The sequence below is a fragment of the Protomyctophum bolini genome (genome assembly GCF_963924005.1).
Source record: "Protomyctophum bolini genome assembly, chromosome: 11".
Classification (NCBI taxonomy): Eukaryota; Metazoa; Chordata; class Actinopteri; order Myctophiformes; family Myctophidae; genus Protomyctophum; species Protomyctophum bolini.
The window spans coordinates 12,694,202-12,719,104 of NC_137872.1; the positions used below are offsets into that span (position 1 = coordinate 12,694,202).

General features: G+C 46.3%; 2 protein-coding genes across 6 annotated transcripts in view; both read left to right on the top strand.

Moving 5' to 3' along the window:
• Window positions 1-137: 137 nt before the first annotated feature.
• On the top strand, window positions 138-5,039 carry ankrd54 (ankyrin repeat domain 54). The gene is made up of 8 exons (XM_080776035.1): window positions 138-768; window positions 1,357-1,404; window positions 1,533-1,631; window positions 2,044-2,115; window positions 2,836-2,883; window positions 2,986-3,110; window positions 4,062-4,169; window positions 4,536-5,039. The coding sequence occupies exons 1-8, from the start codon at window positions 390-392 to the stop codon at window positions 4,608-4,610; spliced, it is 954 nt and encodes a 317-aa protein (XP_080632161.1). The 5' UTR covers window positions 138-389; the 3' UTR covers window positions 4,611-5,039.
• Window positions 5,040-5,381: 342 nt separating this feature from the next.
• Window positions 5,382-24,903, top strand: part of LOC308324106 (uncharacterized protein) — a 46,425-nt gene continuing 26,903 nt past the window's right edge. For 2 of the 5 annotated variants that reach the window (XM_080776028.1, XM_080776030.1), the window contains exons 1-15: window positions 5,382-5,584; window positions 7,800-8,999; window positions 9,368-9,580; window positions 9,816-11,059; window positions 11,603-13,292; window positions 14,138-14,243; window positions 14,548-16,340; window positions 17,174-17,279; window positions 17,615-18,654; window positions 19,422-19,467; window positions 20,684-21,027; window positions 21,833-22,088; window positions 22,614-22,735; window positions 23,293-23,383; window positions 24,531-24,866. In XM_080776028.1, coding sequence (XP_080632154.1) covers window positions 5,549-5,584; window positions 7,800-8,999; window positions 9,368-9,580; window positions 9,816-11,059; window positions 11,603-13,292; window positions 14,138-14,243; window positions 14,548-16,340; window positions 17,174-17,279; window positions 17,615-18,654; window positions 19,422-19,467; window positions 20,684-21,027; window positions 21,833-22,088; window positions 22,614-22,735; window positions 23,293-23,383; window positions 24,531-24,866 — 8,623 coding nt within the window. In that variant the 5' untranslated portion in view covers window positions 5,382-5,548. The remainder of the gene's footprint in view (window positions 5,585-7,799; window positions 9,000-9,367; window positions 9,581-9,815; window positions 11,060-11,602; window positions 13,293-14,137; window positions 14,244-14,547; window positions 16,341-17,173; window positions 17,280-17,614; window positions 18,655-19,421; window positions 19,468-20,683; window positions 21,028-21,832; window positions 22,089-22,613; window positions 22,736-23,292; window positions 23,384-24,530; window positions 24,867-24,903) is intronic. The other 3 variants (XM_080776029.1, XM_080776031.1, XM_080776032.1) reach the window with 3 other exon arrangements.

The window sequence follows — 24,903 nt, forward strand, 5'->3', positions numbered from 1 at the left end:
GGTTGCCTGGTTGCGCTGATGCTATTGGATCAGAATGAATGAACAACATGATGTCTGATTGGTCGTCGTTATTGTTGGAGGTTGTTGATCGTACAATGGGTGTGCCTTTTACTCATTTCAGTCGATGAAATGGAAAATAGGGGACATTTTGGTTCGAGATCAAATGGATAAAATACATCTCGGAGGAACGTAAAAGTAGGTAAACAGTGCGGGAAGACAGCTGTGTCTGTTTACATGCCATGCAGCAGACAGTGGACACTAGCTTCGAAGTTACAACTGTGGACACCATTTACGGGTTTGTTTCCTTGTGGACGAAGCAAGAGCAGGAACCATATGCAAATACAGCCGTCTAAAGTCTGAAAACAGCCTACATATGTTTCGGTATTAATATGGACGGGTGGAGCCCAATTGTTGGAACCGCTTCAGATAACGACCGCTCTAGCTCCGAGGGGGAATACATGGTGGAGACCGAAACCCCGAATGAACCCGAGCAGCAGAACAGCAGCAACGAGGAGAGAATTGATGGGGCCACCGCCACGGTCGGGTTCGGGATAAGTGGAATTGGGGAGGGGAACGTTATACTCGGTCGAACCGGGAAGACGGCCGATCAAGAACTTCGATACCTGCATTTATTATGGGAACCAACAAGTCGACCTGAACCGGGCGCTGGTGTACCCAGCAAACTGGGGAAGATGACAGGGAACAGAGCCAGGAGGCATGGCAGAGCTGTACGGAACCAGGGCTCTTGCCCTTATCAAGATATTTATGGTAAAGGAAGGATTCTTGATTGATTGATTGATTTAAATATTTATTAACAGTTTGCAGAATTACAGTACAATTCAAGCACAACTCATTACAAAGACTGTTAACTGTGAGTGGACTACCCAATAAAGCATTACACTTGTTTACAAGAGGGTCCACCTTGTTCAATTCATCAAAACATTAGACGTAGCCTACAAATATACACTTCGAATTAATAATGCGTTGCATGCAATCTGTATAGTTGGTCATTAACAACCCTTAAAAGAAAATTACAATCCCTTGATACATGAATAAATTGGTCTACCAGTCTATCTTATAAATACCTGTCTGTACTAAACAATGAAAGACATTTCTGTAAAAGTGTGCCATTTGTTCCGATATGAACTGGCTATTTTGTCAAAATGTTTCAAAAACATATAACTAAAGTAGTGAAAAGAGAACACCTACAAGCTCACAATTACACATTGTATTGTGATGCTTCTGAGCTTGTAGACTGGCTATTGCCACCTGACAATCATAAAAAAAAATAGGGTGGTGGTTAAGCTATGTTTTGTAGACAATTAATTCAATTGACTGCATATCTCACCCCTACAGCTATGAAAAGACTCAGAGAGGCAGCCAATGGCAACGACATCGATACAGGTACGAGATTTAACTGCAGTGCAGGCTAAGTCAATGTAAAGACGCTGTGAAACAATAGAACTCTTGTGTTTTACAAAACAATACATTTTAATTTATATATGAATTATATTTAAATTTTGCTCTTGCAGTGCGAAAGCTTCTACAAGACAAAATTGACCCCTGTGCTGCAGATGACAAGGGAAGAACAGCCCTCCACTTTTCTTCCTGCAATGGAAATGAGAGCATAGGTAGGTCTTCTCGATTAACCTGGAAAATGGATGATTAACTTTGCTCTTAGTATTGTGAACTAATCTCTATAAAAAGCATTAGGCAAGGGACAATATTTTTGGGGTTGGAAATGTTCTTGTTTCCGTTTGTAGTTCGTTTGCAATCTGAGTAGTATTGACCAATCATGATTGAGCAGGCTTTGCTGATGCGAGGTTCACATATTCTGTGTGGAGAGTGAGGGCAAAAGAGGCAGAGCGCATTTCCAAAAATATTGTCTTGACTCGAAATCTACTCAACCTCAATCGATGTCTCTACCCCCTCCAGTTCTTAGCATTGGCTTTCTGTTTACTTCTACTACTACTACTGTTGTTGTTTACTAGCATTAGGTAAAGTGTAACAACTGATCTCTGTCCTGTTTTGTTGGTCTTCTAGTGCAACTGCTGCTGAGCCACGGTGCCGACCCCAACCAGCGAGATGGTTTGGGAAACACCCCTCTTCACCTGGGTAGGACAGATCATCAGAACAACAACTCATGACTCTGTGTGGAATGGAGCTCAGCCCTGAATATCACAACACTTTTATTTACACAAGCGCTATAAGAAAACACCTGTTCATTCTACGACACTGTGTCCAGGGACCCCCAGGTTTGCTTGAGGGGAGTCTATGGGGTGTGCCCCAACTAAGTGATTGATAGAAATCAGAATCAAATGGACCCTTATGGATCTGTAATTCTGACTGAGTGTACAAATGAAAGCTAATTGATGGATTTAATTGATGAAATTAATGAAGGGGCGGCGGTGGCTCAGGGTAGAGTGGCTGGATGGTAACCTCAAGGTTGCCTGTTTGAACCCGGGCTCCCCCAGAGTTCGTGTCGAAGTGTCCTTGAGCAAGACACTGAACCCCTAATTGCTCCTGATGTGCTGGTTGGTGCCTTGCATGGTTTCTGCTGCCATGGTGTATGAATATGAGTGGGTGAATGGGTTAATTGATGCACTATGTAAAGCGCCTTGGATGAAGGTGCTATATAAATGCACCAGTTACCATTTTAAAGCTAATTACTTTATACAATGAAAGCACATTACAGTGATGCAACATTAGAGGATCCCCCCCCCCCCCCCCTTTGTCCGAGTGTGAGCTAATAACTAATCCTTGCTTGTTCATTCGTTTGAGACATCAACGAGGTGATCATTGTGTTAACATTCCTTTCTGTCTATGTGTCTGAAGCGGCCTGTACCAACCATGTGCCTGTAATCACCACGTTGCTGAGAGGAGGTGAGAATGTTGGATAATGGATATGTATTATAATTATTTAATATTTACAGTTGTCTGTACAGTGACAATATATTATATCCTTGGTGTAATGTTACTGTGCAGGAGCACGTGTGGACGCCCTGGATCGAGCCGGGAGGACCCCACTACACCTGGCCCGCTCCAAGCTTAACATCCTGCAGGAGGGAGACTCGCAGAGCTTAGAAACCCTTAGAGGGGAAGTTACACAGGTAACATTAGTTAAGCCTGATATATATATATATATGCATCTGCACGTTAGTGTTGTGTGCCGATAACAGCAGATCTACAAGCTCAACACTTTGGATCACAAGCTTATAGATCAGCTATTTAATATTACAATATTAAGCATTCTTCTAAAACGACCCTAAATTCTGATATTCTTTGTTTCTACCATTCTCTACTTTTTTGATGAGGAGTGAGGGGATGAAGAGGAGGTATATTGATTTATTGATGGATTTGGGAAGTGGGTTTGTGCTAGCTCTTAATATACAGAAGTAATAGAAGGCAGAAGGTAAATCATAACTAAATATTTATCCTGGCAAGTTACATACACCTCCATTTGTTAAGTCAGACTGGACAAGACACACAAATCACATTGGCCCTCATTTATCAATTGAGTGTAAAATCTGTCCCAATAGGTTTTTTGTAGGTTTTGTAGTAAACTCACGTCGCCACGGCATTTATAAAGTGATCGCAAACAGCTGATCCTTCCTTAATTTAATTCCTAGCAGTGATAAATGTGACGGCTGAAATCAATCTGGCACGCCCTATGAAATCAAGCCTCGCCCTCGGTTTTGTGACATGCACAACTGCAATACGACCAAACAACGCATGGAAACCATGGTTACCATGGTTACACGATGGAAAAAGCTAATAAAAAAGATCTGTCTGATCTGTCTTGATCATTTGACTATCATCACTTGATGATGCTCTGGCATCCAGGAAGTGTGTGTGCACAGTTTCGCTGCGATAGGGCTAACGATGCCGGAGATTACCTGTTCAGACGGATGGACAGGGTGCAAAACCCTGTCCATCCGTCTCTGCCATGCCTTTCGGCCGGACGGAGACAACAAAGGGAATCCACTATAAGCAAAATGAGCACATGTTGATGTCTGACACTGGGAACTTTGCTAAAAATTCCTGTCTGTCCTCTTTTGCAGATTATTCAAATGCTGAGGGAATACCTGAACCTCATGGGGCAGAGTGAAGCCAGAGAGAGACTGGACCACATCTCCACACAGCTTCAACACACACGCACCAAAGAACAGGTACGTAGACACTCACATCAACACACATTGTCACTGTTGGTGGAAACCTTGTATGTCCCCGTTACTCTTCAGGAAATAGAATGACCAGTGAACCAATAGGATCCACCGGATCCGCCCCTCTAGACCAGAAATCACACTGGCTGGGGCATGCTACTTTGGTAGCAGATCTACAAGCATAACGATGTGACACATTGTCAGCTTGTAGATTGATTTAGATTAATTCATGTAGAACAAAAACAAAAAACTATTGAATATGGGGAATTGGGGATACAAAGCTTCTGCCTGACAGCGATGATATGATACAAGTCCAAATATATGTATTTAAATATGTGTATGTTTTAACACCAAGTTACTTTTCCTTTTCAGGTAGATGAGGTGACTGATTTATTGGCCAGCTTCACATCACTCAGTCTACAGAAACAGAATCTGGGGGATAGGTAGTTAGTTTGTGTGTGTGTGTGTGTGTGTGTGTGTGTGTGTGTGTGTGTGTGTGTGTGTGTGTGTGTGTGTGTGTGTGTGTGTGTGTGTGTGTGTGTGTGTGTGTGTGTGTGTGTGTGTGTGTGTGTGTGTGTGTGTGTGTGTGTGTGTGTGTGTGTGTGTGTGTGTGTGTGTGTGTGTAAAGATTGTGTCTTTGCAGATAAATTCACATTTGCCAATGATTATGAGCAAAGTCATGTGTTGAAACAGTAGAAAATATTTCTTAAAGCATTCAAATGTATATTGGCGGAGTTGTATTGCTTTCCTTTCAACAATGTATTTCTGTATCATTCTGCCTTTCTCTCTAACTTGCATGAAATGTCCTGTGCTGTAAACATGATTACGTTTATTGTTGTAAATGGATATATCTGATTAAAATCAACAAGTTAATAAAATACCTTTGGATATATTTATGAAACACTTGTCCTCCTGTCTGCTTTATCTATCTAGTACATATACGTTTTTCATGCATTTATTTATTTTTATGTAATCTATGTAAATTTGAATACTGTACAATTAAGCTAAACTATTAACTATTACTATTATTAAGCATCACTTCATGCTGTATCTTCATCTCTGGTGCTGATACAACGTATGCATAGCATGGCTACATGTTCTTGGCGCCGATTGGTTACGTTCGGTAGGCCCCTCCCCCAGGTCCACACGCATTGTCTTTTTATATATATTTTTTTGGGGGGCTTTTATGCCTATTATAGATAGGATTCGGACAGTAGACTGAGAAGAAATGGAGAGTTACATGCAGCAAAGCTCGTCGGGATCGGAATTCGAACCCGCGACACGCTGTCCGGCTGGCATTTTTGCAGCCTAGGGTTCAATCATAGGGGTGCAATGCCCAGGCTGCACGCCGGCGGCCCGAGCCCTCGCATTGTTGTCTACAGAAGATGACCGAACCGGCGTTAATCGTTGAACGCACAGAGGTAGTAACATTTAATGAATTCGTGCATTTTACTACATCTGGTGTTTCTATAGCGTGGGCCTATATGAAGTCAAAATGCATAGAAGTCAGTGTGTTCATCCACTTTGAAGAGCCGGGCCTAGGCGGTGTTTGAAAGCCACGGGCTGTGGTTGCAGCAATGCAGCCGTGTCTAGAAAGCAGAGCGCATTGAGCCGCTGCAGAGCGAGCGGTGGAAATGTTGGGAGTTAAAACTCAAAGTGTGTGTGTGTGTGTGTGTGTGTGTGAGATAGTGAGATAGTGAGAGAGAGAGAGAGAGAGAGAGAGAGAGAGAGAGAGAGTGAGAGAGAGAGTGTGTGTGTGTGTGTGTGTGTGTGTGTGTGTGTGTGTATCTGTACGCATTAAAACCTCTGCCAGGTCAGGCATTGTGGCCTCCTGGTGGCGCTATAATAGGGCAATTTGAAAAGGGTAACTGAAAGGGGATGCTTTGCTTGCACAAGGTGGGCTCCAGCCACCTGGGTGCTGCTGTGACGTTTAGACTCAGACTCAAGAGATAGACAGGCCAGACAGGGGGCAATGATTTGGGTGACCTGACCATCTACATACAAGGTCTCTAGAAGTCTTCCTCTAAAACCAAGGGGTGGTAGGTGAGGTTCTATCAAGTTGCAGTCGCAGAGAACATATGCCAACACAACAACGTATTCACATACATTCTGGAGTTTATTACACACACACACACACACACACACACACACACACACACACACACACAGAAATATATACAGTAAAAACAGTGGATGTATGATGTCCCTAGCAGATTATGGCAACAAAGACAAGAACAGAATGAGCAGGAACAAGCATACATCTCATATCATATTGCACATTCCCTCCGATAAAGTAGCTTCTCCAGTGTCCTCTACTCCTTCTGCATTTAGAGCCTTCATTAGTATCATTAACACTGACTCTGTTTGACCAGAATGGAACAGAGCCTTCATTAGTATCATTATCACTGACTCTGTTCGACCAGAATGGAACAGAGTGAAGAGCCTTCATTAGAGCCTATTATGTTTACATAAATGTTAGAATGCTGGGTTCTTTGTTTTCCTGGTGTCCTATAGTTTCAATGTACAGATTATTTTGATAGTATATTGCTTGACAGATGCTAGGTTCTTGAGACACTGCAATGTCTCTGTATTATATGTATGTGATTGCCTTGCCTATTGTAAGTCGCTCATGGATAAGAGTGTCTGCCATGCCTAAAGTGAAAATAGAAATAGAACATTGTAAATTGTAACAGTAAATTGTTTGCATTAATCTGTATAAAATGTCACAGGAAAAACACAGTCAAGTTGACCTGAAATGCAACTGTAATCTGCTTGTGTAGTAGGTGGGTTTCTAGCCATCATGTGAGTGTTAATTTCAAGGACCCCCATAACTCCCATGTACACTCTCAGAGTTACACACCCGTACAGGGACATTTGGAACCCTTTCCAGTGTTTCCAGTGAGCCAAGTGTTTGACCAGAATGGAACAGAGCCTTCATTAGTATCATTAACACTGACTCTGTTTGACCAGAATGGAACAGAGCCTTCATTAGTATCATTAACACTGACTCTGTTTGACCAGAATGGAACAGAGCCTTCATTAGTATCATTAACACTGACTCTGTTTGACCAGAATGGAACAGAGCCTTCATTAGTATCATTAACACTGACTCTGTTTGACCAGAATGGAACAGAGCCTTCATTTGTATCATTAACACTGACTCTGTTTGACCAGAATGGAACAGAGCCTTCATTAGTATCATTAACACTGACTCTGTTTGACCAGAATGGAACAGAGCCTTCATTAGTATCATTAACACTGACTCTGTTTGACCAGAATGGAACAGAGTGAAGAGCCTTCATTAGAGCCTATTATGTTTACATAAATGTTAGAATGCTGGGTTCTTTGTTTTCCTGGTGTCCTATAGTTTCAATGTACAGATTATTTTGATAGTATATTGCTTGACAGATGCTAGGTTCTTGAGACACTGCAATGTCTCTGTATTATATGTATGTGATTGCCTTGCCTATTGTAAGTCGGTCATGGATAAGCGTGTCTGCCATGCCTAAAGTGCAAATAGTAATAGAACATTGTAAATTGTAATAGTAAATTGTTTGCAATTAATCTGTATAAGATGTCTGGAGGAAATTAACGGAAACATCATATTTCCATCGTTGTCTCTGCCTTGTTGTCCAGGAAGTGATGGTGGAGGAGGCCGTTCCACTCGCAACCGCTTCAGAAGAGTCTGACGGGACGTCCGAACCACAGCCGGACGCGACGGAAGAGCAGGAGATCAAGCGAGAGGCAGAGACGGACCAGGCAGACCCGATGAAAGGCGTCGCCGACGCGGTGGACGTTAAGACAGACGAGGCAGAGGTGGACGTTAAGACAGACCAGACAGAGGTGGACGTTAAGACAGACCAGACAGAGGAGAGGCATGTGCAGGAGGAAGGAGACGCAGAGATTAAAGAGGAGGCTGTTGTTGAAAGTCAACCTCCATCTCAGACACGTAAAGAAAAGGACGAGATCACTGAAGAGATGGCAGCCGAGGTGCCTGTAACTGCAGAGGCGTCTCAGACGATGCTCATTTATCCCGACGAGGGGCTCGAAGAAGCATTGGATGTTGCTAAAGATGCACTTGAGGCAGAAGTGAGTGAAGTTGTTTCTGAGGAAGCGGTGCCTGGACCCGAACCTGTGGCTGCTGGTGAGAACGTGGACAAACTAACTGAGACGACGGAGGTGCCAACCCAAGAGGAACTAAAGGAGGCGGAGGAGGTGCCAATCCAAGAGAAAGAAGCTGAGGTCTTGGGTGCAGCAGCGGATGAAATGCCCGTTCAAACGCAAGTCCAAATTGTTCCGCTGGATGGGATCACAGAGGCGACGCCCGAGGTACAAGTAACAGAAGTCTCGGAGGAGGAAAGACGACAAGAGCCAACTGTCACAGAGGACAAAGGCATGTTGGTTGAAAGCAGCAGTGCAGATGTGTTCCCTGGACCTGATTCAGAGGCTAAACCTGAGCCGCTGGTACCAGAAGGTAACCCTGAGCCTCTGGTACCAGAGGATAAACCTGAGCCTCTGGTACCAGAAGAGGTCAAGGCAGCAGATGTAGACGAGACCCCGTCCCACGTCCCTGAATCCAATCAGTCAACAACTGACAAAGACGGAGAGAGAACAGAGCTGACCACTGAGGTGGTCGAAGAGGGCCGAGGCACGGTGGCCGTTAGCAGTGCAGATGCGTTCCCCGAGCCTACAGAGGACGTGTGTCGCCCACCGCCGACGGAGTGCGAGGAGACAGAAGAACAGAGTTTGGAAACCGGAAGAGAAAAGGCAGAGGAGGAGGCCGTTCCGCTCACAACAGGTTCAGAAGAGTCGGACAGGACACCTGCAGAAGATCAGGTACAATGCATGTTCCACCTGATGAAAACAACAACTCTCAGTTCTGTTAAATCACAGTGAAGGTTTGCCGCTGACTGTCATTGTGATTTTTCTAATTAATCTTCTGCACTGTAATTTTACTCTCTTATATTGCCATTTTATTTGTTACTTATTACGTATTCAAATGTCATTTTACGTTGTTTTTTTCTGTGTCTGTTTTGAATAGGTGTTTCCTATTAAGGAGATGGGTGTTTAACTTGTTTTTTCTTCCTTTTGACTGAATTCAAACATATACCTTGTTTCCTTTGCTTCATGTTTTGCGTAAAGCACTTTGAATTGCCTTTGTTGTTGAAATGTGCTCTACAAATAAACGTGCCTTGCCTTGCCAGATCATACGAGAGACAGCGGTAGACCATGCTGAGCCAATCGAGAGCCTCGCTGACACAGTGGACGTTAAACCGGATGAGACCGAGGAGAGGAAGGTCCAAAAGAAAGAAGACGCAGAGAATAAAGACAAGGAGCTTGGTGTGAGTGAAAGTCAACACCCATCCCAGAGACGGAAAGAAATGGACAAAACCACCGAAAAGGAGACAGCGGCTGAGGTGAGATTAGACCTGTCACAATATTACTACACAATGGCACAATCGGAATAATTTGAGCTTGCTGTGAGCTTGCAGATCTACTATTTCCGCTATTTGTGAACATTTATGATAAGTATGCAATTGTGAAATGAATGGTCTGTTTTGATCATAGTACATTCTTTATTTGAGTTATTAGTCAATTACTAAATTTTCAGTTATTTGTGACTAAAATGTCCTCATCGTGACAACCCTGTAGGTGAACGCAGCTCAGAAGGTGCTCCTTACAACTGACGAGCGGTCAGAAGATGCACAGGTCGCTGCTGAAACACTGGATGTTGATAAAACTTCACTGGAACCTACAGATTCAGCTGAAGGAGCACAAGAGGCTACAGATTGTCTGTCTGGACCTGAAACCGTGGCCACCGGCGAGAACGTTGAGAAACCAATCGAGACGCAGGCCGTCGAGTCGGAGGTGCCGACCCTAGCAAAAGAACCTGAGGCTGTAATAAGTCGGGTCGTCAGTGCCGAAGCCGCGGCTGAAACCGAGATGTCGACCGGAACGCCGGTCGTGGCTGAAACTGTTCCGCCTGTTGAAGTCGTCACAGACGGAGAGCCTGCAATACAAGCAGTCATGGAAGGAGCAGCGGATCAACCGCAGGTTCAGACCCAAGTCCAAATAGCTTTGCGGGAGGTGATCGCAAAGGAGACAGCAGAGGCTGAAAGCAGCATTGCAGATAGGTTCTCTGAACTTTCTCTGGTATCGGAGGAAGTCAAGCAGGACCGGAGGCTGAAACCGGAGGCTGAAAGCAGCATTGCATATTGCATTGCAGCATTGCAGTATTTCAGGTTCTCTGAACCTGATTCAGATGTAGACGAGACCCCGTCCCACGCTCCTGATTCCATGCAGTCGACAACTGACAAACAAGCAGAGAGATCAGAGCTGGCCACCGCCGACGGCTGCGAGGTTGTCCTTCCGGAGACACGCAAAGCTGTATGGACATGGATGGACATGGATCTAAGCACAGAAGACGAAGGCTCCGCTACACGCAGAGGTTATAAGCAAAGAGTGTGCAGTAGCAGAAGACACCGCAGAGACGGAGGATATAAGAAGAAGAAAATAAGCAGAGATATTAAAGTGCACACAGAAGATGTGGAGCTCCGTGGACGAGAGCTAGGCCCAGAGATGGTATCCTGGCTATTAGTCTGGCTGGATCAACCGCAGGTTCAGACCCAAGTCCAAATAGCTTTGCGGGAGGTGATCACAGAGGAGACACCGGAGGCTGAAAGCAGCATTGCAGATCAGAGGTGGCTGGCCGCCACCGGCGTCCGCCACCGACGGCCACTCGAAGACCCGCCGTTACACGACGCTGCCTCGCCCGTCTCACCGGCACAACCTCCCCTGGCACCAGATTGCACAGCCTCGGCGACAGAACCCCGACCGCACGTAGGACCGACAGGAGAGAGCTCCGTGCGAGAGATGGCCACGAAGGTCATCGAGAGGTGGCCTTCACGTCCTCCTCCTGCTGAGGTCATTGAGAGGTGGCCTTCACGTCCTCCTCCTGCTGAGGTCATTGAGATGTGGCCTTCACGTCCTCCTCCTGCTGAGGTCATTGAGATGTGGCCTTCACGTCCTCCTCCTGCTGAGGTCATTGAGAGGTGGCCTTCACGTCCTCCTCCTGCTGAGGTCATTGAGAGGTGGCCTTCACGTCCTCCTCCTGCTGAGGTCATTGAGAGGTGGCCTTCACGTCCTCCGGCTTCTGCTGAGGACGAGCAGGAGGAGGAGGCTGAGCCAGAGGAGAAGATGAGAGGCGTGGAAGAAGAGCAGGGAGCGTTCCTCCCTCTCCAGAGCGTCACGGCCCAGGAGGTTCTGTCTGCACTGATCTCAGAGGAACGTGAAGACGTCACGTGGGATGACCTGTGGGATGTCACAGACATCCCACAGGTGGACACGGACCGGGACAACACTCGCCCAGAGACAGAGCTACACAAAACGCCCGCGTCGCCACGCATGGAAGACGCTGCCGAACCGATGATGATCGAGAGGTGGTCTTCACCTCCTCCGGCTCCTGCTGAGGACGAGCAGGAGGAGGAGACTGAGCCAGAGGTGAAGATCCGAGGCGTGGAGGAAGAGCAGGGAGTGTTCCTCCCTCTCCAGAGCGTCACAGCCCAGGAGGTTCTGTCTGCACTGATCTCAGAGGAACGTGAAGACGAGACGCGCGGCGTCACAGACATCCCACAGGTGGACACGGTCTGTGGTGACGCGTGCCCCGAGATGGAGCTATGCAAAACGCCTGCATCGCTACGCACGGAAGACGCTGCCGAACCGATGAAAGATGACGGCGGCCTGGACATGGATCTACGCACAGAAGACGAAGGCCGAGAGATGGAGCTACACGCAGAGGTTTTAGGCAAAGAGGATGTAGCTCCAGCTCCAGAGACATGTGCGGTAGCAGAAGACACCCCGGAGACGGAGGATATAAGCCGAGATATTAAAGTGCACACAGAAGATGTCGGCCCCGAGGACACCGAGGTGGGACAGAGTTCAGACGAGGCAGCTCGGACCGAGCCTGAAGACCTGACGTTACACGACGCCGCCTCGCCCGTCTCGCCGGCACCACCTCCCCCGGCACCGGATTCCACGGCCTCTGCGACAGAACCCCGGCATGTAGAACCGCCAGGAGAGAGCTCTGTGGCAGAGATGGCCACGACGGTCATCGAGAGGTGGTCTTCACCTCCTCCGGCTCCTGCTGAGGACGAGCAGGAGGAGGAGACTGAGCCAGAGGAGAAGATGAGAGGCATGGAGGAAGAACAGGGAGCGTTCCTCCCTCTCCAGAGCGTCACAGCCCAGGAGTTTCTGTCTGCACTGATCTCAGAGAAACTTGAAGATGAGACGCACAGCGTCACAGACATCCCACAGTCAGACATGGACCGGGACGACACGCGCCCAGAGACAGAGCTACGCAAAACGCCCGCATCGCCACGCATGGAAGACGCTGCCGAACCGATGAAAGATAATGGCGGCCTGGACGTGGATCTACGCACAGAAGATGAAGGCCGAGAGATGGAGCTACACGCAGAGGAGACTGAGCCAGAGGAGAAGATGAGAGGCGTGGAGGAAGAGCAGGGAGTGTTCCGCCCTCTCCAGAGCGTCACAGCCCAGGAGGATCTGTCTGCTCTGATCTCAGAGAAACTTGAAGACGAGACGCGCGGCATCACAGACATCCCACAGTCGGACACGGACCGGGACGACACACGCCCCAAGACAGAGCTACGCGTGTCGCCACACACGGAAGACGCTGCCGAACCGATGAAAGATAACGGCGGCCTGGGCGAAGACGAAGGCCGAGAGAAGGAGCTACACGCAGAGGTTTTAGGCAAAGAGGATATAGCTCCAGCTCCAGAGACATGTGCGGTAGCAGAAGACACCCCGGAGACGGAGGATATAAGCAGAGATATTAAAGTGCACACAGAAGATGTCGGCCCCGAGACAGAGTTACACAAAGACGATGTGCAGATCGACCCGCACAGAATGGACGAAGGCTCAGGGATGGAGCTCCATGGACGAGAGCTAGGCCCAGAGATGGTGGCCTGGCTATTAGTCCTGCTTATTAGCCAGGCAGAGACAGATATGGAGCTCCAGAGAGACATTTCCGAGGCTCCGTGGGTGGTTCCTGAGAAACCAGGGTACGAGATCACATCCCAGCAAGAGGCCAAAGAGGAGACCAGCAAAGAGGTAGGCCTGTCTCAAATATCACCGACCTGATCCACTGGTCGCTATCATTTTAGAAGACCATCTTTTAAATCTAGGCTATATGTTTTTTCTTTGTGCATGATCGTCAGTATGGAATTAAAGGGCGACTTCACCACTTTTCAACCTATCTTCATATAATTGGCCCTCACTAAGGTTCATGATGAAATGGCACAATTGTTTTCTACTCAGTCTGTGAGAGTTGTAGGCAGTTCAGAAACCCGTCTTGCAGTGACATCATCGTTAGGCAGATTTAGTTTTTTTAAAACAAGATTTAAAAAATATATATATTTAGATTTGTATTATCGTGAGAATGATGGCTTTCATTATTGCATTGTAACTTTTCAGGAATTAGCTTGGATTCCCCATCAATGATGTCACTGGAAGATGGGTTTCTGAACTGCCCATAGCCTATGAGACACGGACCGAGTAGAAAACAATTGTTCTATTTTATCATGCAGGCTGTTTTATACTAACTGTACTATTTACATTATTATAACTTGTAGCTGGACTTTAACAATTATTAGTGGAATTATTATTTATTCCTAGATCAGTGGTTCTCAAACCTTTTAATTACAAGGACTACCATAACTCTGAGAGTGTACAAATGGAACCAAATGGACCTGTGCAGGTCAGTTTGGTTCCATTTGTACACTTTCAGAGTTACTGACCTGTGAAGGTCCATATAGAACCCCCATAAGGAACAGTAAGAGTCCCTGAACGACACTTTGAGACACACGAGATAAATTACTTGTTATGGTCAGAATGCTACTAGAAAACTGAAGGTGTAATAATGCTCAACAATAAAATGTCTCTTTCTGTTTAAATAGACAAAATCAGAAGACAGAAGTGTGGTTTGTTCTCCTGAACAGAAGGGAAGAGATTTACCAGCATGGATGACAGCATGGATGAAAGCTGCCTCCCCTTCACCTAAAGGTGTGTGTGTGTGTGTGTGTGTGTGTGTGTGTGTGTGTGTGTGTGTGTGTGTGTGTGTGTGTGTGTGTGTGTGTGTGTGTGTGTGTGTGTGTGTGTGTGTGTGTGTGTGTGTGTGTGTGTGTGTGTGTGTGTGTGTGTGTGTGTGTGTGTGTGTGTGTGTGTGTGTGTGTGTGCATTTGCGTGCGCGCCTCTCCCCATCTGATCTTCCCAACCATTGAGGTGTTCAGATCTTTACTGAAAACCTAACTATTCTCTTTGGCTTTTATTGCACTTGATTTGTCTTATGTGTTTTTAATGATTGCAGAGGAGACACCAGAGGCTGAAAGCAGCATTGCAGATAGGTTTTCTGAACCTGATTCAGAGTCTAAAGCTGAGCCTCTGGTACCGGAGGAAGTCAAGCAGGCAGATGTAGACGAGACCCAGTCCCACGTGCCTGATTCCACACAGTCGACAACTGACAAACAAGGAGAGAGATCGGAGCTGGCCGCCTACGCCGGCCACGAGGTTGTCCTTCCCGAGACGGTGAGCGTGTGCAACGAGGCGGTCGAACCGGTGCCCAAGGGGAAAACCGTAGAGATGGTCGGCCCCGAGGACACCGAGGTGGGACAGAGTTCAGACGAGGCAGTTCGCCCTGAGCCTGGAGACCCGACGTTACGCGATGCCGCCTCGCCCGTCTCACCGGCACCGGATTCCACGGCCTCTGCGACAGAACCCCGACCGCACGTAGAATCGCCAGGAGCCGTTGCAGAGATGGCCACGAAGGTCATCGAGAGGTGGCCTTCACCCCCTCCGGCTCCTGCTGAGGACGAGCAGGAGGAGGAGACTGAGCCAGAGGATAAGATGAGAGGCGTGGAGGAAGAGCAGGGAGCGTTCCTCCCTCTCCAGAGTGTCACGGCCCAGGAGGTTCTGTCTGCACTGATCTCAGAGGAACGTGAAGACGAGACGCGCGGCGTCACAGACATCCCACAGGCGGACACGGACCGGGACGCCACACACCCCGAGGCGGAGCTACGCAAAACGCCCGCGTCGCCACGCATGGAAGACGTTGCCAAACCGATGAAAGATGACGGCAGCCTGGACATGGATCTACGCACAGAAGACGAAGGCCGAGAGATGGAGCTACACGCAGAGGTTTTAGGCAAAGAGGATGTAGCTCGAGCTCCAGAGACACGTGCGGTAGCAGAAGACACCCCGGAGACGGAGGATATAATCCGAGATATTAAAGTGCACACAGAAGATGTCGGCCCCGAGGACACCGAGGTGGGACAGAGTTCAGATGAGGCAGCTCGCCCCGAGCCTGAAGACCCGACGTTACATGACGCCGCCTCATCCGTCTCACCGGCACCACCTCCCCCGGCACCGGATTCCACGGCCTCGGCGACAGAACCCCGACCGCACGTAGATCCACCAGGAGAGAGCTCCGTGGCAGAGATGGCCACGAAGGTCATCGAGAGGTGGCCTTCACCCTCTCCGGCTCCTTCCGAGGAAGAGCAGGAGGAGGAGACTGAGCCAGAAGAGAAGATGAGAGGTGTGGAGGAAGAGCAGGGAGCGTTCCTCCCTCTCCAGATCGTCACGGCCCAGGAGGTTCTGTCTGCACTGATCTCAGAGGAACGTGAAGACGAGACATGCGGCGTCACAGACATCCCACAGGCGGACACGGACCGGGACGCCACGGACCCCGAGGCGGAGCTACGCAAAACGCCTGCGTCGCCACGCATGGAAGACGCTGCCGAACCGATGAAAGATGACGGCGGCCTGGATAGGGATCTACGCACACAAGACGAAGGCAGAGAGATGGAGCTAAACGCAGAAGTTTTAGGCAAAGAGGATGTAGCTCCAGCTCCAGAGACATGTGCGGTAGCAGAAGACACCCCGGAGACAGAGGATATAAGCCGAGATATTAAAGTGCACACAGAAGATGTCGGCCCCGAGACGGAGTTACACAAAGACGATGTGCAGATCAACCCACACAGAATGGACGAAGGCTCAGGGATGGAGCTCCAGAGAGACATCTCAGAGGCTCCGCGGGTGATTCCTGAGAAACCAGGGTACGAGATCACATCCCAGCAGGAGGCCAAAGAGGAGACCAGCAAAGAGGTAGGCCTGTCTCAAATATCACCTGATCCACAGGTCGCTATCATTTTAGAAGACCATCTTTTAAATCTGGGCTATATGTTTTTTCTTTGTGCATGATCGTCAGAATGGAATTAAAGTATGACTTCACCACTTTTCAACCTATCTTCATATAATTGGCCCTCACTAAGGTTCATGATGAAATGGCACAGTCTGTGTCTCATAGGAGAGCTGTGGGCAATTCAGAAACTCGTCTTGCAGTGACATCATCGTTAGGCAGATTTTGTTTAAAAAAAAAAAGATTTAAAAATATATATATTTAGATTGGTATTATCATGAGAATGATGGCTTTCATTATTGCATTCATTGTAACTTTCAGGAATTAGCTTGGATTAGCATCAATGATGTCACTGGAAAATGGGTTTCTGAACTGCCCATAGCCTATGAGACATGGACCGAGTAGATTTTATTTGCTATTTTATCATGCAGGCTGTTTTATACTCTTACTGTACTATTTACATTATTATTTTTACGAACTTATAGCTGGACTTCAACAATTATTAGTGGAATTCCTTTTTATTCCTAGATCAACGGTTCTCAAACCTAATTACAAGGACTACCATAACTCTGAGAGTGTACAAATGGAACCAAATGGACCTGTGCAGGTCAGTTTGGTTCCATTTGTACACTGACCTGTGAAGGTCCATATAGAACCCCCAAAAGGAACAGTAAGAGTCCCTGAACGACACTTTGAGACACACGAGATAAATTACTTGTTATGGTCAGAAGGAAATGCTACTAGAAAACTGAAGGAGAAATAATGCTCAACAATAAAATGTCTCTTTCTGTTTAAATAGACAAAATCAGAAGACAGAAGTGTGGTTTGTTCTCCTGAACAGAAGGGAAGAGATTTACCAGCATGGATGACAGCATGGATGACAGCTGCCTCCCCTTCACCTAAAGGTGTGTGTGTGTGTGTGTGTGTGTGTGTGTGTGTGTGTGTGTGTGTGTGTGTGTGTGTGTGTGTGTGTGTGTGTGAGTGTGTGTGTGTGTGTGTGTGTGTGTGTGTGTGTGCGCTTGTGCGTGTACGTGCGTGCGTGCGCGTGCGTGTGTGCAACTATTCTCTTTGGCTTTTTTTGCACTTCATTGTCTCATGTGTTTTTAATGATGTACATATTTGTCTGTGTGCCGATGGTCACTCGCTATTGACCTCAACCCTGTAAAGCACTTTGGTCAGCTTCTGTTGTTTTAAATGTGCTATATAAATAACGTTTGATTTGTGTGTTACATTTGTACAGTCGTGGCTCCAACTCTTCCGCCCGTTGAAGTTGTCACAGACGGCGAGCCTGCGATACGAGCAGTCGTAGAGGTCATGGAAGGAGCAGCAGATCAACCCCAGGTTCAGACCCAAGTCCAAATAGCTTTGCGGGAGGTGATCGCAGAGGAGACACCGGAGGCTGAAAGCAGCATTGCAGATAGGTTCTCTGAACCTGATTCAGAGGCTAAAGCTGAGCCTCTGGTACCGGAGGAAGTCAAGCAGGCAAATGTAGACGAGACTCCGTCCCACGTGCCTGATTCCACGCAGTCGACAACTGACAAACAAGCAGAGAGATCGGACGAGGTTGTCCTTCCGGAGACGGTGAGCGTGTGCAACGAGTCGGTCGAACCGGTGCCCAAGGGGAAAACCGTAGAGATGGACACAGAGGTGGGACAGAGTTCAGACGAGGCAGCTCGCCCCGAGTCCGAAGACCCGACGTTACGCGATGCCGCCTCGCCCGTCTCACCGGCAACACCTCCACCGGCACCGGATTCCACGGCCTCTGCGACAGAACCCCGACCGCACGTAGAACCGCCAGGAGAGAGCTCCGGAGACCCTCCGGCTCCTGCTGAGGACGAGCAGGAGGAGGAGATGAGAGACGTGGAGGAAGCGTGGAGGAGCGTCACGGCCCAGGAGGTTCTGTCTGCACTGATCTCAGAGGAACGTGGGATCACGTGGGATGACCTGTGGGATGTCACAGACATCCCACAGGTGGACACGGACCGGGACGACACGCGCCCAGAGACAGAGCTACACAAAACGCCCGTGGCGCCACGCATGGAAGACGCCGCCGAACCGATGAAAGATGACGGCGGCCTGGACAGGGATCTACGCACAGAAGACGAAGGCCGAGAGATGGAGCTACACAAAGACGATGTGCAGATCGACCCGCACAGAATGGACGAAGGCTCAGGGATGGAGCTCCATGGACGAAAGCTAGGCCCAGGGACGGTAGCCTGGCTATTAGTCTGGCTTATTAGCCAGGCTACAAAGACGGAGATCCAGAGAAACAGCAAAGAGGTAGGCCTGTCTCAAATATCACCTGATCCACAGGTCGCTATCATTTTAGAAGACCATCTTTTAAATCTAGGCGATATGTTTTTTCTTTGTGCATGATCGTCAGAATGGAATTAAAGGATAACTACACCACTTTTCAACCTATCTTCATATAATTGGCCCTCACTAAGGATCATGATGAAATGGCACAATTGTTTTCTACTCAGTCTGTGAGAGTTGTGGGCAGTTCAGAAACCCATCTTGCAGTGACGATTTTTAAAAATATATATTTAGATTTGTATTATCGTGAGAATGATGGCTTTCATTATTACATTGTAACTTTTTAGGAATTAGCTTGGATTCCCCATCAACGATGTCACTGGAAGATGGGTTTCTGAACTGAACCGAGTAGAAAACAATTGTGCTATTTTATCATGCAGGCTGTTTTATACTAACTGTACTATTTACATTATTATAACTTGTAGCTGGACTTTAACAATTATTAGTGGAATTCTTATTTATTCCTAGATCAGTGGTTCTCAAACCTTTTAATTACAAGGACTACCATAACTCTGAGAGTGTACAAATGGAACCAAATGGACCTGTGCAGGTCAGTTTGGTTCCATTTGTACACTCACAGAGTTACAGACCTGTGAAGTCCCTGAACCACACTTTGAGACACACTTGAAAAATTACTCGTCAGAAGGAAATGCTACTAGAAAACTGAAGGAATAATAATGCTCAACAATGAAATGTCTGTTTCTGTTTAAATGGTTTGTTTTCCTGAACAGAAGGGAAGAGCTTTACCAGCATGGATGACAGCATGGATTACAACAGGTGTGTGCGTAGAGTGTTTCAAGTGAGCCAACATGTACAATATCAGCACCCTGACAGAACAGAGCCTTCATTAGTATAATTAACACTGACTGTTTGACCAGAACAGAGCCTTCATTAGTATAATTAACACTGACTGTTTGACCAGAACAGAGCCTTCATTAGTATAATTAACACTGACTGTTTGACCAGAACAGAGTCTTCATTAGTATAATTAACACTGACTGTTTGACCAGAACAGAGTCTTCATTAGTATCATTGGTAACACATGTGAAGGAAAGAATTAAGGAAGAGCCCTATTTCTTAACAATATTTCCTGTTGTATGGCCTATTAACTGAATTCTGGCAATTGCAGTTCCAACAGACCATAGGCACAGACAGACAGACAGACAGACAGGCCACAGGTTTTGCTACAACACTACAGATGGATGTTACACAGTAGGACTTCCCTCCTTAGGAAAGATGCTCAATGGCAACAAAACGCTCTGTTTCCTTTGAAAAGCAATCTGTATCCTCATGCCTTCATTCAGTGGGTCACAACATGAGGTCCAGAGGGAGCTTGAGGGGGTTCCAAATGAACCCTTATACTGTAGGTCTGTAACTCTGAGTGTGTACAAATGTAACCACACTAGAGGTTCGGGCCGCCACGCAGCCCTCACATAGCAGATAGTAACCTAGGCCTGCACATCCATACAAAAATCAAGTACAATCGCTATGTGTTGAATCCTCAAGTAGTGCCTTAAAGGTCTCTAGAGACCTTTAAGGCACTACTTGAGGTTGATTTGTCTGGGGCATAACAGATAAAACCAGTCATTCCTTGTTCACTGTTCATATATCTCTCACTCTCTCTCTCTTCCCTCTTCTCTCTCCCTCTCTCTCTCGCTCCCCCTTCTCTATCTCCTTCTCTCTTCCCTCTTCTCTCTCCCTCTCTCTCTCGCCCCCATTCTCTCTCTACCTTTCTACCCCTCTCTCTCCCCCTCCTCTCTATATCCCTACCTCTCTCTTACAATTTCGCAATTGATAGATAGATAGATAGATAGATAGATAGATGGACCCTTATAGGTCTGTAACTCTGAGAGTGTACAAATGGAACCAAATTGTCCCTTACAGGTCTGTAACTCTGAGAGTGTACAAATGGAATCAAATTGTTCCACAAGGATCTACGGTATTCTCTTTCAAAATGAATTTAACAAGTATTATTATACTTTGTTCCAATCAGCAGTGGGCGGAGTGAGAGGTGGGATTTCATCAGATGATGAAGATCATCACATGACCTCTATGTGGTATACAAGCGATGAAGATGACGAAATAATACTTGCCAACTTGAGGAGGAGATCTCCACGGCGAACGAAGCGTGGACGAGGGTGGACGAGGGTGATGAGTGATGAAGATGAGGAAATACCCAAAACTACGGAATCCCCCGGGAAGGTGGTGGTGTTGCTCCGCAGGAAACCAAAGGATGGAACCAAAGGATGGAATTGTCGCCTCCGCAGAGATGAAGATGAGAAAATACCCAAGAAGAGGAAGACGAGTGATAAAGATGCATGCGGACCTTTTCAATGGGTCAGTTCTTCTAACTTTCTAAACGTATTTATTACTAGAACAGTGCCCGTAGGGGAGTGATCAGGTGTGATCAATTGGCTAATAAAGAGCGAGGTTGCGCATCACTGTGGTGGAGTGCAACACGTGTGTCAAAATGCATTCCCCACACAGTTATTATGTATCCACCCTGTCTGCGTCCCCTTTTATGCCCATATATGGAGTTATGTGTCAGGCATGCCCAAATATGGAGTGTTGTGATGTCAGAACAGGCCAGCTCCATATATGGACCATATATGGAGTTTTGCACAAAATACACTCCTTGGGCTAAAAAGCCATAGGCACTTGCAAATGTGCTGACCTCATCACATTTGTGCTGACCTCATCACATTTGTGCTGACCTCATCACATTTGTCATGACATCTATGGCCGTTTTTAGCCCAATGAGTGTTTTTTGTGCTAAACTAATGCTTGGAATGGATTCAGAATCATGAACCCCCTAGTTTGACATGTCGGATGCTACTTAAAGCATAAGGAAAGTTTGACATTTTTTACAATTTTGCCTGCCATAGGATGTTTTTTTGTGCCTTTTTTTGTGCATACATGAATGTATGTATATAGACAATATTTTAGGCCAATAAAAAAGACTATATACCAAATTTCCCACTTTAAACAAAAGAAGCCTGTCGGCTGCCGGACTACTTTGCACAACCATCTCCTTATAATTGACATTAGACAGCTTTAAAGACACTAGGTTATCAACTCAGCTAGATGACATCACTGATTTCTGTGAGCCATTACGTATAAACATTGTCTTATTTTAAATTAGGAAGAAGATAATGTCATTCTTGGTGGTGCCGATTTACCCAAGGAGAAGAAAAAACACAATGATCACCTGTCCAAAAAGGAGAGCAAGAAGAGTACGAAGAAGACGAAGAAGAAAGTGAACTTGGAGGATTATTCACAACCCTATTCACTCAAAAAATTACTCAAAATAATACTCATTGATCACCTGTACCATTCCAAGGAGGAGGATGAGGAGGTAGATGATGACATAGAGAAGGAGCACAGTAAAGGATGGGGAGGTGGGTGAGCATGATCAGTAGATGAGTTTACATCATATTAATTCAAGGACTTTAAAGGCAACTCGGCATCTGGGGACAAGCAAACAGCACATATCTTTCTAAATTATGTACATAGTATATGTGAACAAATAAGCATGATATAGTCAACAAGTACTGATGTAAATAAATAAGATGCAAATAAACTAAGGTAGATGAAAATAAATAAGAAATAAATATTCAACATAAGATAAATGTTGATTTATCCCCAAGAAGAAACCTAGTCCTTTTTCCAACTAGGAACTTTTAAATGGACTCAAGCTAGAACTTTAAATTAAAGTGCAATTGAACAAATATTTAACAGAAGTACAAAACAACACTGGGCTTAAACTGCACGTGCAAATGTACAAAGAAAGCACAGAACCTATTGGCTACATTATATTATCCTCGTAATGTAGTAACTGCTTCAGTATGCGTGAGATCAGATTCTGTATTTTAACTTATGTCTTTAGCTTGGTGATTCACATCTCTTCTGTACATGGTATCCAGACACCTCCAGACTGTGCACCCACAGTGTTGTGGGTCCTATGTATCTCCTGGGCCCACCTCCTACCATGGCGGCGGCATTCTACCAACCACCTGAAAAGAAGAAAAGGAAGTATAGAGAGAAGGTAACGTTAAAGCCCCAGTCAGTGCCACTGATAGTGGACTCAGTTCTGCAACTATCCATTATTCTATTGATTACTTATCTACTGTGTGTGTGTGTGTGTGTGTGTGTGTGTGTGTGTGTGTGTGTGTGCGTGTGTGTGTGTGTGTGTGTGTGCGTGCGTGCGTGCGTGCGTGCGTGCGTGCGTGCGTGCGTGCGTGCGTGCGTGTGTGTGCGTGTGTGTTGTGCGTGCGTGCGTACAGACTGTGTAACTGTGGGCAGACATTCTAGTTGATGTTTAAAAGTGAATTTGTACTCCATTGCATGACAGTGTCGCTTGCGCTCAATAACTGATACAAGTTGTTAGCTTGAAAATCAGTTCTAGTATAAATTAGTAGGCTTTAACCTGATGAAGGCCATGAGGTCAGTGGTTCTATGGCATTTTATTATGAACTGTCAATTCTAGTATTGTATGTTTGTTTAATTTGTATTATCTTATTTGTATTCTACCTCATATTGGGCATTGTTAGCACTGGCATACCAATCTTTGAATCTCATATTCCTCTGTCCTAATTCAAACAGGCCATTACGCAGATACGCAAGCGAACAGTGCTCTGTAAGGAACCCCGGGTGGAACGGGAATTCAGATGGAAGCCTGGAAAAAATACACAAAGTAAACATTTCATGTATTATTATTATTATTATTATTATTATTATTATTATTATTACTAGTCCTTACCCGTTTCGAATGTATGAATACCAAATGATGTACAAAGTGTGGGAAATGTGCTTTAATAGACCATATTATTGATTGAGGCAGGTTGTTTTGACTGAGGCAGGTTGTCCGTGAACCCCCAAGTGGTCTATGAGACAAGCAATGCACTGTCTTTGTCTCTCTCTCACACACACACACACACACACACACACACACTGAATTGAACATCGATAGGCAACCAACTGCTGTAACTCGACATACCTGGAAATGGTATGTGTTACACGAAATGTGTGTTGTCCGATTCTGTTCATAGATATGAAAACCTAGATGCCTCATTGGCCGCTGCAGTTCATTGGAGCGACGCACACGGAAGCTTGGCAAGCTTCCGCGTGCGTCACAAAAGCTTGCTTCCTTTTGAGATACCCACGCCCAAGAGGCTCTATGATTCTGTTACCGGTCTTCCCGAGCCGGAAGTGAAAAACGGCTGTGTAAAATCTCCCGTGATCTTTATTTAATTCACTCGAAACATAAATGTTGTAACCGTGATTTGTACCGCTTTCGTTATCGGCTGTGAATAACGCTTGTCTTGATTAAAAACTGAATCTGAGAAAAGAATCAAAGCATTTGAAAAAATTTAAACAAATGGAGGTGGATGGATTCATTTCCGGTTTTATCAATCGCCTAACAACAGAGAGGCAGTCATATGTTGCATACGAGCATCTATCATACGATCTATCATAAATAAAGGTTATAGATTATAGGTTATAGGTTATATAGATATTCCACTGTTACTTTCTTAGCTTACGCATGTTTCATGATAAATGCTTTTTATGTGATGTATTCCCATGCTTTTTTGTTCTTGCTTAATGTAAGTCGCTCTGGATTAAGAGCGTCTGCCAAATGCCTAAATTGTAAATTGTAAGGATCATGTGAATTTTTATGTCTGGACTCTGGTGCCTTTGACAAGTTACTGAGTGTAACATTGAACACAATTGACAAGGTGGGACTTTCACATTGGAACAATATTACATTGTGGAATATACGTACATTTAGACATGTGGTCGACGATGCGATAAAAAACGTTATTATTTCCACTCCTTCATAGGTTGTCCCTCTTCATTGGGGGCCTCAGAACATGACCCAAACCCTGTCCCAGCCAATGGCCCACCCTCTGGCCCCATGATTCTCGTAGGCCCTGGGAGTGGCCCGATGGAGGGCAGCGGGGACCCTGGCCAGGGCATGGGCCAGCCGAACCACAGTGGTCCCCAGGGCCCAGGTGGGCCTGGCGGTGTGGGAGGGGGACCAGGTGGACAGACTCCTTTTAACCAGATCCAGCTGCTCCAACTCAGGGCCCAGATCAAGGCCTACCAGATGCTGGCACGCAGTCAGCCTCTACCAGAGCGACTGAAGATGGCTGTGAAAGGCAAGAGGCCCATACCAGGTACTGTATGACGCAGCAACACCTGTGAAAATACTAG

Excerpts from the sequence above, each read along its gene's own strand:
- ankrd54 (XM_080776035.1), top strand. The coding sequence starts at position 390 with ATGGACGGGTGGAGCCCAATTGTTGGAACCGCTTCAGATAACGACCGC. Across the intron at positions 2,116-2,835 it reads AAACACCCCTCTTCACCTGG|CGGCCTGTACCAACCATGTG; the intron begins GTAGGACAGATC and ends ATGTGTCTGAAG. Across the intron at positions 3,111-4,061 it reads TTAGAGGGGAAGTTACACAG|ATTATTCAAATGCTGAGGGA; the intron begins GTAACATTAGTT and ends CCTCTTTTGCAG.